Raw genomic sequence first — 12,030 nt, forward strand, 5'->3', positions numbered from 1 at the left:
TTACACAGACCTCCTAGGGACACCACCAGCTCCTATCTGGGGAAGGAGCAGAGTAGAATGAGCTCTCTGCCCACAGGGTGGCTCCAAAGAGAGAGGGGAAGTGAGAGTTTAAGGCAGAGTTACCCAAGTCCTGGCTCATAGCCCCCCGGGTATCTCAGCACATTTTTTACAGTGCCCTAGGCCAAAAGAAGTACCAAAAGGTTCCATCTATTAAGTAAGAAGGTCTCAACAAGTTAGTGGTAGTAGTAAGCTGGGTGTCTGCAAATGTCGCTCTGTTTCTCCTGAAAATATCCCACAGAGCTCCTGCGAGTTTGCTGTGGCACCCAAGGCACTGTGGTGCACCATTTGGAAAATAGTCTCCTTCTGAACTGAACAATAAAATTCACTCCTTACTCTCTTAGAAGGAGAATGAATGAGGGAGTAGAAAAAAGGCCAGGAGCATTACCCTAATGGGGCTTCCTCCACATGGAAGAAAACTTCAGGAGAGATGAGAAACATACTCTTGTGCCAAAGCCTCCAGGTTTCAGCTTAGAGCTATCCCACAGCTGATGTGGCTCCCTAACCTAGGAGACTGGATGGTGTAGAACCTTTCCATGTTTTTAGTACCACGTACATATTTGGAAGGGAAATGGAAAGTGAGGTGATAACCTCAGGGGCATCGACAATGCATTTCTATAGCCTGCCATTTCAGTTCTTCATGCCTGAAGTCAAATATTATGAAGGCCAAGAATAAACTCATTTTTATTGGACTACATTAGACTGTCAGTTCCACAGAGCCTCTGAGAACACAGTCTTTCCCTTTGTCCATAGCTCTAAATGGAAGCATAGCCATAGGGGGAAAAATGAATAGCTGAGCTTTTCATGTATACTCCGACCCAGCAATGAAGTGGCTGCTCCATTACAATGCAGAATTTCTATTAATGAAAAGTACTACATGGTGGGTTTCTCATCACAAACAGCTAAATATTTTCTGTGTATGCCTCTCACTATACCACAGAACCATGCCCCTCCTGCATTTATACCTTGATTGGTCAAGTGTGCATTTCAGTCACTTGGGTTTGCCTCATCGGTAAAATACCAGTATTAGTAAAACATGAATTGCTAAACGCACAAGAAACTTATCAAAGTGGTCAAGTATTTAATTCCTTTGTATTAAAATTTTATTGTGCCGTACTGAACATAAACATTTAAGAGTTTGCAACTATGTCTATGAAAGCATTTTATTTTATTGTTTACCTTCCACCATCCCTCACCCCCCAAAAAAGCACCTTCCAGGATAAGCTACTGGGAAATTGGCTCTGAATTGCTGTCTTCGGGGGAGGCAGTGTTGAGTAGAATATCTGAAGTGAGAAGACTGGTGATGGCTGTCACCATGACCACCTGTGGAAAGAAGTGGGCTAGTCACTTAATAGGAGATGCCAGCAGAGGAATGCTTGTTGGGGGAGGTCCAGGGGTCTTCAGAAGAGGCCTGCCAAACAGGACACAGTGCCGTCCTCACCTGCCATGCTGCAGAAGCTCCCTGCGTTCCTTTTCTTTGCTTCTTCCTCAAGGCCTACTGGCTGCCCTCTTACTCTGCTTGCTCCTCGACCCCCCTTCCACCTGGGTGTCCTCAGCTCTTGTTCTCTTATCAGAGTCACTCCTCCTGCAGCTTAATGGAGCTCTCTCAGAGGCTCAGGTTCCTTGTCAGTCAAATGGGTGGGTAATTAATAACCTCTGCCTACTTCGTGAAGTGATCGTGAGGATTAAATGAGATGTATGTTAAAGCGTTTGACTTGTCAACTGCAATATGCTACATAAATGTCAGGTGTTATAAATCATTAGCTGGTCTATTCCTCAGCTAACACATTTTTATATATATTTTACTCACCCTCTGAACAATTCTTTGTCAAATAACAAATGTAAATGCTGCTGTTTTTCCCCGCTTGGATTATGGTGGTTTCTTTGCAACTTTATGATGTAGGCTGAATCTTTAACTACTCCTTTGGCTCATATCTCTTCCCCTGAACACCCATGCAAGATCATAATCCATAAAATGCGAGGCAATAACTCCTTTTAATTGCCAGGAGTTCATTTGCTAAGTTCTAACTGCAGTCACTTAGACACTTGCCTTAAAAAGCCTGTCTCTTTCTATTCCGCAGAGCCGAGACTGTGTGAAGCTGGGCCCGCCTGCTGAGGGAGAAGTTGTTGAAGTCAAGTGGCCTGATGGCAAACTCTATGGGGCAAAATATCTTGGACTGAATGTGGCCCACATGTACCAGGTGAGTGCTGCCTGTTGTTTGATGCATGCTGAGATGGACTGGAGAAGCCAGAGGGCAGATGGTATATCTCGTGTGCTGTTGATCAATAAGTCATGTCAATATGGGGTGCCTATTATTTTATAAAGGAGGCAAAGATTTGATGTCTGGTGACCCAGGTATTGGAGTTTTTTGTGTGTACATGTTTGCTAATCCTCACCATAGGGTATTTTTTCCATTGATTTTTTTTTTAGAGAGAGGAAGGGATGCGGGGAGAGGCAGGGGGAGAGAAAGAGAAACATCGATGTGAGAGACATATTGGTTGGTTGCCTCCTGCACGCACCCCAACTGGGCTGGGAATTTAGCCTGCAACCCAGCTACATGCCCTTGACCAGATATCAAACCTGTGACCTTCCAGTGTGGGGGTGGATCCACTAACCACTGAGACACCAACCAGGGCCAGATACTGGAATTTTATTACCATGTTTGCCACTGGGAAACCCTAATGACATTTGGTGAATGGTAAGGAACATGGTTAGGCTGGAAAGGTAAGCAGCTGGAGGCTAGGCTGCTTTCCCGTGTTTTCATTATATGGGGAGACTAATTGGCTGGTTTATCTCACCAGAAGCCAAGACAGTGATGCCTATTCATCAGCCAGCAGCCCCTGAGTTTGTGGCTTTTACCTGAGAGACATGACCCCCATTCAGCATCTCAGCAAACCTAGACCAGGGGTGCATTGACACAGCTGTGGCCAGTTGTACACCCAAGCTTAAAGAAGTGCTGTCTAATGAAAAGTACAGCTATCAGTTGGATATTCTGCTCATTAGGGAACTCTACATTGTATTAAGGAGTATGTATACAATTAAAAAATGAATTTTATTCCTATCAAAAATGAGAATGAGTTAAGCTTTCACAAGGAAAATTATTCCTTCAGAAAGACTTTAAAAAGGCGCAAATATATTAAAACCAGCACATAGTAGTGCTTCCAGTAACAAGTGGCAGAAATCAGCATTCCCAGGCTAAGCCATAAAAACAAGAAGTAAAAGGAGGAAAAGCAATAAGGGTCAGGCCTGTTAAGTTAAAAACAGTTCAAGAATGCTAAGACTGCCCATTTCAGCAGAGAACTTGTTCAAAGACCAATAAGAGGTAAGGGCTTAAATGGAAGAGTACATAACAAGACTGCACCAGGGACTGGATCACAGTGAATTAAAAGTGTTCAAAGAAGTTTGGAAAACTTAGGGGAAAACATTTTTTAAGGTCTAGAAAAACCCAGGGGGATTGGGGAGGGGAGGACGTTTGCATAGTATGTGTGTGCGCACACGAGTAAAGACTGTTTTCCCCTTTGTATTGGGGGCAATGTTAAGTTGCAGGTTCAGGTCATTTATAATAGGGTAGGTGCTGGAGCTTCTTTGCATCAGAATGTCCAAAATTAGACAAAAATCACAAGACAGGCTGACAATACTGCAGACTCCTAGGAAAGAAGCATTATTACATCATTCATAAGAAAATATATTTAATTAAACAATAAATGCAAAAGTGAAGCATCTCGCATGTATCAAAGCTAATTTGCTTCATGAAAAGTATCATAATGAGGACATGTTGAAATTCAGGCTAATTAGTAATCAGCGTGCTAACTTCAGGTGAATTTACGGTGGCCTGTCAACATAGAACTGTGGGCACATTTATAGATGTAAAGAAAAAGTTAAGACTAACATTAAAATTGTCTCTCAAGTACAAGTAGTTTAAAATTCCTTATTAAACCAAGTGGCCTTTGGGATCATTTTGTGTTTCGTGTCTGTTCAACCTCACCACTGAATAAGCAAAGACATTTAAAAAATAGACATAACTAAAATACCTATTGCACAGTGATAAATATCCTAAGTATATGATAGGTATTTTTGACTCATTTTATAAATGAGGGCAAAAAGGATGATTGAATTTAATAATTTGTTTAAGAGCACACACTTGGCAAAGGGAAGGGCCAGAATCTGTCCTCAGCTCTGTCCCAACCACTGTTAACAACCATCCCAATTACCAGGAACTGTCCCTGATTTTAGCCCTGCGAGTCCTGCATCCTGGGAGACCCCTCAGTCCTGGGCAAACCAGGGCAGTTGGTCGTTGTAACACACTCCACTTTGGTTTTATAATTGCCTTTTCCTCTTGTACAATTTTCAAATGATCCAAAACAAGAGAAAGGTAGGCACAGGTGGTTCTAGCTATTCGATCAAATTGTGTAAATGAGATGACACCTTGGCCTAATTAAATATTAAAGAAACCATTCTGGTAAGATATGGCGGGAAGCCTTCCCTCCTCAGCCTTCTGGGAGTAACAGGGAGAGCTCTCTTGTGATGGAGGCATCCTGTTTCAGCTTAGTCAGATGTGAGCAGGACATGGGTAATAAGTTTAATTATATAGTTTACTGTAATGTTCTTTTAAACTCCAGCATATTTTTTATTAGCATAGCTCAGCTCCATGGTTTAACTTACCTTTTAACTAGAAGTACAAGTGTATTTTTATTTCTTAAAAGTAGAGCATTCAGACAAACAGACAAGTTAGGGACTTCAAAAATATTCTGAGTGGTCCACAGCTGGAACATGTTGGGTATTCCACACTGTTTGCATCCCTTTTGTTGTTTTCCCCTAAAAGAGTTCACTTGGGATTTACCATGAACCAAGAACAATTCCCTCAAACAGGGCATTTGATGAACTTTCCCCAGATACTCTAGGTGTCTGTTAACGTTTCACTTACACCCTTTTCTTTGACAAAATCTCCTAAATTTTGGGGGGAAAACTGGTTATGAAATTATTGCTCCCATTTGATTAGCCTGAAAAAAGTTTTGAAACATCTTCATTTTCAGTGGTAATACATTTTTACACATTAGTGTGGTTTCATTGCTTTGAGGCTGAGAACCTGGGATTTGCCTGGCTATTTTGTTGAATTTGGCAAAAGTGAGTTCTGAATGTTAAAGCTCTGTAAGAACTTGAGAAATTATTTTATCTGGGAGGATTATTATATCATCATTTCTTTCTCATAGAGAAACAGCTCTCGCCCTTACATTGTCAAAACCTCTTAAAGAAACACACGGCACTGACAGGCCCAGCCCGTCTTAAATTGGCCACAGTCTCAGGTTCTAAGAAATTACTTGAGCAGCAGTGACTTTTCTTTGTTTTCTCTCTGGGGGATAAAGTTTTCATATCACATATTCCAAGACAGTCATTTTCAAGAATTTTAGTTTGTGTGAAACGTGTTTTGTTCTTAGTGTGCTGAGGGAAAGGCCTTTTCTTCCTTCCTTGGCGGTTGGCTGGTTCCCTTGTCTGTTCTGCGTCATCCTTTTTGTATGTCACAATTGGAACCCTGAAAGTAGTGGTCAGTGCTTCATTGTTTTTAATATATAACATGATGTCTTCTTTTTCATTAGGTTGAATTTGAAGATGGATCCCAGATAGCAATGAAGAGAGAAGACATCTACACTCTAGACGAAGAGTTGCCCAAGAGAGTGAAGGCTCGTTTTGTAAGTGCTGGCAGATGCCACTCGGGGGCCTGCCCTGTGATTCCCACATCCCCCCCCAGCAGGAAACATCATTAGGTCTCTGTGCTGATTTTGAACAAGTCAATGCAACTCTTCCCCTATTGAAACCTATTGAACTCAAACCTCAGATTTGGCCCAAACCAGGGAAAACAGTGTAGGTTCCTTATTGTTCTTTTTATGAGGTCAAATGATGCTGTTTTGTGTTAACATTTATTGGCATAAAAAAATACTTGCTGAATACATGCTCTCACTATGCCAGATGCTGGGAATGCACACAGATGCCAACAAGGCATGTACAACCTTGTTAGTAGAAGCAACACTGAAAGAAAGTTTTAGCAGTAGATTAAAGGGGGCTTGGCATAAGTGAAGATCTAGCTTCTTATATCCTTATTTATATTGATTAACGTCTCTAAAGGTGAAGTTGACTTCTCCACCTTTCTTCTGTTTTAGGTCTAACATAGACCTAAAAAATTGAATAACTTGTCAGAAGTTCATTAATGTTTGTGTCAGTTCATAATTAAACTAAGCTCTCACTTTTATAACAAAATAGATACAGAAAGCCCAAATACTAGTTGTGAGAATACTAACACAGCTTAGTAAAAAGGAAAATGCTGTTAGTTTCAAGCCCTGTACATGCAACTAAAAGACAAATAAACATGGAAAAATAATCAAAACTGAAGTTGTTAAAAAATATAATTCACAAAACTTAGTTTTCATTATTGTATCATAAAATATTGAGTGGACGCTGAAATGAAGTCAGTTTTACTCTTTTAGAATTTCATCATACTGCATCTGCAAAATGATAAATACTGAACAGGGAAATTTGAATGAATGGGATTTTTCTGACTAAAATGATTTTTTTTCCTAAATAAATACCCTTACTTTTAGTTAGTTGCTTCTACTAACAAGATTGTGCACACTTATGATATACTTTTCTGCAGTGATAGAGTTACCGCAGATTGATTTGGAAAAAAGCGTGGGTTTTCTTAAATGTTCAGTTGTATATAGGGTGTCCCCCCAAAATGTATACACATATTTTGAATAATTATAAAGACAGTGTTTATTAAATACATTTTATTTTCAAAATTGAGCTATCATCTGTTAAAGTGTTTTATATATATATTTTGGGACACCCTGTATTTACCTCCTTTCCTGTCAGGTGGGATCCTGAGAATGGACAGCTGCATCAGATGGGGACTGACTTTCTTTCTCAGCTATATCCTTGACAGGAAGGTCCTTCAAAGTTAAACAGTCAGAAAGGAGTGATAATAGCAGAACTGCTACCCACCCACAGGGACACATAGAGACCACACACCTGGCAGTAGATTAACCACCGCCTGAAAAACTGCAGGGGAAGGGAAAATCAAATGTTTTTATTTTAAAGACATCAGCTAAATCTTAGCAAACCTAAAAAAAATGAGTAACTTATCAGTGTTCTAGGTCTTGAAATCTCTTGAGAATGACTTTCCATTTCAAGACACTAGAAATGGCTGCCTCTCATTCTGTGTTCCTGTCATCCATGGATTCTCCCTCCTTCCACCTCTCCCTCCTCCCATCTCTCCCTCCTCCTTTCTCCTCCCTGTCCAGTTTTTTTTTTTTAATTATTAAAAAAAACTTTTTAAATTGCCTAGAGATTCCAAGGATGGGAAATGGAATAGGTAGCCCTCTGGAAGTCTCTCAGGTCTTTGATTTTCTGATCCATGTATGGTTAAGCATCCTACAAGCCCAGTCTTGTAGATTTCACATACTATTTCTTAATCATTTTAAAAGAAGTCTTTTTGTTTTCCTCTCTGATCACAGTCTCTGTTCCACCATAGATTTGGTTCCAATACCAGGATGCCCTCTCATGTAGCTTTATTGGAACTCAGCTCCTGAGTTTTCTAAGGTCCATTTCTCTGAACAAATACACCAAATTCAACATTTTTCTTTTTTAAATTCTCAAAGGAAAAAATGTTAGAAAAGGCAGTGAAAAATATATGTCACATATATAATCTGAACGTAACCTGTTACATCAACCAGTTGAGCATAGTAGAAAATACCTTCGGGAACAAAGGCTCACAGGCCGCCTCTGCTTTTACTGAGTCAAAGACAGGTGCTCCTGCTTAGTGAGCTGTGTTGCCTTCAGGTTGCTATACAACCCTCTGGCCCTCAGGCAGTTTGTCCGTGACTGCTATTTTTTTTCCAGTTGGTGAAACAAATCTAATTGGAAAACTCATTGACGGGAGATATTTATGACTAGAGAAATCTCTTGTGTGTATTTTAGAGAGGGTGGGTTAGCAGGCTCACTGGGAGGCCTCCATGTTTTAATGTCTTGTGCTCACCCAGACACACCTGACTCGGAAAGAAGTTTTTCAGAAGAGTCAGCGGTCCACCTTGGTGATTGTGCTGGGTTCTTTCCCACTAACTTCAGAAACAGCCCCATTACCTTTTATTGTCTCCCAGAATAACTGTAGCAACAGTGCATAATTAACTAGAGCTACTGGTGAATTGGTTTTATTGTTGTGTTTGAGAGGCTGGCTTTTTGCTGTTCTCACAAGGTGGCAACACTATTGATGTTTTATTTTCTCCTTTGATAATTTGGGCACTTATAGAAGGGAAAGATTACTCAGAGGAAGTACTTTCCCCAGAAAGAATGAAACAAAAATGTTTTCTCCCAGCGGCAGAGGGGACCCAACCAACCGCAGTCTTCCTGAGTGAAACAAGGCAGTGCCTGGAGAGCCCTGGAGGCAGCCTGTTAGGCTGGGTAACCGTCTCACAGCTGGCACGGAACATGCCCAGCTATGCACTTGGGTCCGTTTTTTAGTTTTCAAGCTTCGTTGTGGCTGTTCCATTGTTTGCCTCTTCTTCACGATTGACTGTGTGTTTTCAACTCTGAAAGCTGGGCTGTGCCTCTGTCACCACCCTGAGGAGGTGGCCTCAGTGACAGTAAGATGCACTACACATCAGTGCTGTTCAAAGTGGTCCAAACTCAGTGAAAATCAGTTGGGAATGATTTTAGGAGGCAAAATAGTAGGGAATTAGGAAGCAAAAATAGTACTTTATAATGCACACTTTACCTGAGGATAACAGAAAATCCCCCATTCCTCCCCCAGCTAACACTTCCTGGGCAGTGGCCACGCACTGGGCATGTTGCTTGGCATTGAGAACATGTGTAAAATTGGTACTCAGTTCCTCATGTCCTCACCCTCGAGGGTTTTAGAGAACTCCTGATGGGGAGAAGCTTGCCTGTTCCTCACCCCTGTCACTGCCCTTGTTCTGCTGCATTGACTTACAAAGTGTTACAGGGACCCCAAAGAAGGGCCCTCAAATTTTCCTGTGGCAGAGGAGATGGGATATCTTCCATGCAAAGGAAACAGCGCGACTAAAGGCAGACCTGCACGAAGAGCCAGGAGTGTGGCAGGGATCTGCAGACAGGTCGGTCTGACCGGCGCCTGGGGTAGAATTATGCCGTAGGTTCAGGGAGCTGGATGTTATTTTGAAGGCAGTAGGATTGAAAGATTATAGGCATGAGTGTCATTTAGTTAGAAAGTTTTCAGAGAACTTGCATCTACTGGTTCTGTAGAAAATAGCCTAGGGTGTAGCATTTGTTGCAGTGCTTCAGAAGGGTAAGTGTGAGGCCTGCCCCATGGGGTCAGTAGGTTTAAAGAATAAAGGATGGAGGGCTTCATGTAGGAGGGATACTGGACAGGCTGGGGACACGGGCGGTTTACAGTTACTTTTAGGTTTCTGATAAGTGTAGCTAGATGGATGGGGATAGTTGTGCCATTTATGACATATAGGCAGGACAGCGATGGAGAAGGGAGAATTTGAAGTCAGTTTAGGACAGGCTGATTTGAAGTGCTTGTAGGATAGACACTCTGAGATGCCCACTGAGCAGTTGGACCTGCAGGCCTGAGCACAGGTGGAGGTCTGGGCTGGAGTGAGAGACGTCAGCCTCATGGGAGCAGGTGCAGGAATCGAGGTCACGATTATGGGTGTGAAGAGCGTATGTGGAGAGAAGGCCAAATGCAGAACTTCAGGGGGATCAGAGCTGAGCAAATAGTTAAGAAAGGGGAACCCCTGGGACATTAATAGTGAGCAGCCGGAGGAGGAAAGGCAGAAGGAGGGACCTATAAAATGACAGAGAAAAGAGTTTTGAGCAATAGTGGAATAAATTTAGGATAGAGAAGTATCATAGGAACTAGGACTTGAGCAAGGACAGTTTTAGGCTATGGGGGCAGAGACCCAGAGTAAAAAGGAATAGGAGTGAACTAGAGATGACTGTTGATAAATTTGTCAAAAGTCTGGTTGGGCAGGAGCCAGAGGGAAGATGGAGAGTGAGGGAGATTTAAATGAGAAGACTTCAATCCTGCTGTGCTGGGGGAAGTCCCTGGGGTTGGGCATCCTGAAGGAAAGAGGGGCTGGGTGGAGGTGGCAGACTGGAGCAGGTAGGAAGGTTCCAGATTCACCTGTGTGGGCCCTTCCTCCCTGGGCCAGTGACCGGTCCCTGGAACCCCACTCCCAACTGCCTGGATCAACCTTTGTACATTCTTGCCATGGTCAAATGCTGTGCCCTTCTGCAATGTAACACTGGCTAATTTTAGTCCACAGCCTCTGATATGCGATTTGAAGACACATTTTATGGAACAGACATAATCCAAGGGGAGAAAAAGAGACAAAGGGTGCTGAGCTCCAGGTTTAAGAACGAATATGTGGATGACCCCGTGTACCGCACCTTTCTGAAGAGCTCCTTCCAGAAGAAGTGCCAGAAGAGACAGTAGTCTGCATGCGCTGCTGCAGCAACAGAGCAGCTTGGGCCAGGACAGGAAAGGCAGAGGACAGCTGTGGGCTATGCCACATGTTCTGCTGTGGTAGGTGACGGGGTGTGTCTCTGACGGTGGAAAATCTGGCTTCCCAGAGTGTGGTAACCCAAAACACACATATTATTAATTGGATACAACAACCGGGAGTCATCCTCTAGTCTTGCTTTCACTTGTGAGCAATTGTCTTTTGTGATCCCAAAGGATTTTTCTAAGTGAAAGGAAATCACCCACCCAAAAAGCCACTGCCAGAGGATGTGGGTCCCCATGTGTGGCTTAGGCCCCTAGTCAGGAAACACATGGAAATGTCTCTCCCCCACCTAGCAAGGTGGGAGCCTCAGCACCCAGGTGGGAGGGTGATAATTTATATATTTTCCACAGTCAGGGAAGGACTCTCACTTATTTGTTTTACATGGCAGTTTTTATAAAATATTTTTAAACCACAAATGGCATGTATGGTAATGAGACTTACCCGTGTGCTACCTGTATTTCCCTTGTACAGAACTTTTACATTTTTTTATATCCCTGTCACTTTTGATTGTGTCTGATGAGAACTGAGTTGTTGGCCTTTGTGAAATTTTTGGCTCTTGAGAAAGAATTCTTATGAATTGTATGGGAATTTTATATATTTAAAGAGGGAGATCTGGGGCTGTTATTTTTAAACACTTTTTTTCATAATACATACTCTGAGTAGATATTTATAAAAGATTTCTTTCATTATGTGTTTGTAAAATTAGAGTTTAAATAAATATGCTTTGATGCATAGTTTTGAATTAATATAATTTTCCTTTTTAAAACAGCCTGAAAATGTACTAGTGTTTAAAAATAAAGATTTCCATTTTCTCCAGTTCTGTCTTCTGATTGGCTTATTCACCTAGGTTTCAAACAATAGAAAAACAGTTTAGTTTGGGAGCTGGCTATTAGGTGATGCTGGTGGCAGTTTTCTCAGACCCTTCTCCCATCACGGGCTTTTCCATAACTGCACAGTGCCGACGTTCAGGGCATAGCACTGGGGCAAAGGCTTCTCTGCCTGCCTGCGGGGCCAGCTGGAGTGTTGTCCTCAGCTCCTTCTGCTAGGTCCGGAAGAAATCCGAGCATCTGGAGTCTGCAGCTCTTTTCATCCTGGGCTTCTCGGTCCCCAGTTACCATTAGAAGAGGCTGTATGGATCCTCCAACCTCTTCGCTCGGTTCATAGAGTATGAGTGGGGTTAGGTGGGAAAGGGGTTGCCCAAGGTCGCACAGTCCCCAGTGATGCTCCGGTTAACAGCTGCGAAATCTCAGTGGCCTCCGCAAGAAGCACTTCTTTTGCTTATGAGTCTGTATGTTGGCTGAGCCAGGCTGGGCTTGGCTGGCAGCTGTACTGACCTGGGCTTGGACTGGCTCCCATGTCTGCTCCACGTGTCTCCTGTCAGCCCACTGGACCCCGTGGGTAACCCAGGTAAGGTCTTCTCAGGTCATTGGCAGAGGT

The 12,030-nt window shown here is 42.6% G+C and overlaps 1 protein-coding gene across 2 annotated transcripts in view; it reads left to right on the forward strand.

Moving 5' to 3' along the window:
• Positions 1-11,408, forward strand: part of KDM4C (lysine demethylase 4C) — a 306,318-nt gene extending 294,910 nt beyond the window's left edge. For both annotated transcript variants that reach the window (XM_081151625.1, XM_081151626.1), the window contains 3 exons: positions 2,139-2,258; positions 5,653-5,745; positions 10,347-11,408. In XM_081151625.1, the coding sequence (XP_081007751.1) occupies positions 2,139-2,258; positions 5,653-5,745; positions 10,347-10,523 (390 nt within the window). In that variant the 3' untranslated portion in view covers positions 10,524-11,408. The remainder of the gene's footprint in view (positions 1-2,138; positions 2,259-5,652; positions 5,746-10,346) is intronic.
• The last annotated feature ends 622 nt before the right edge of the window (positions 11,409-12,030 follow it).

Source organism: Miniopterus schreibersii (genome assembly GCF_964146895.1).
Source record: "Miniopterus schreibersii genome assembly, chromosome: 11".
In the NCBI taxonomy this organism is placed as follows: domain Eukaryota; kingdom Metazoa; phylum Chordata; class Mammalia; order Chiroptera; family Miniopteridae; genus Miniopterus; species Miniopterus schreibersii.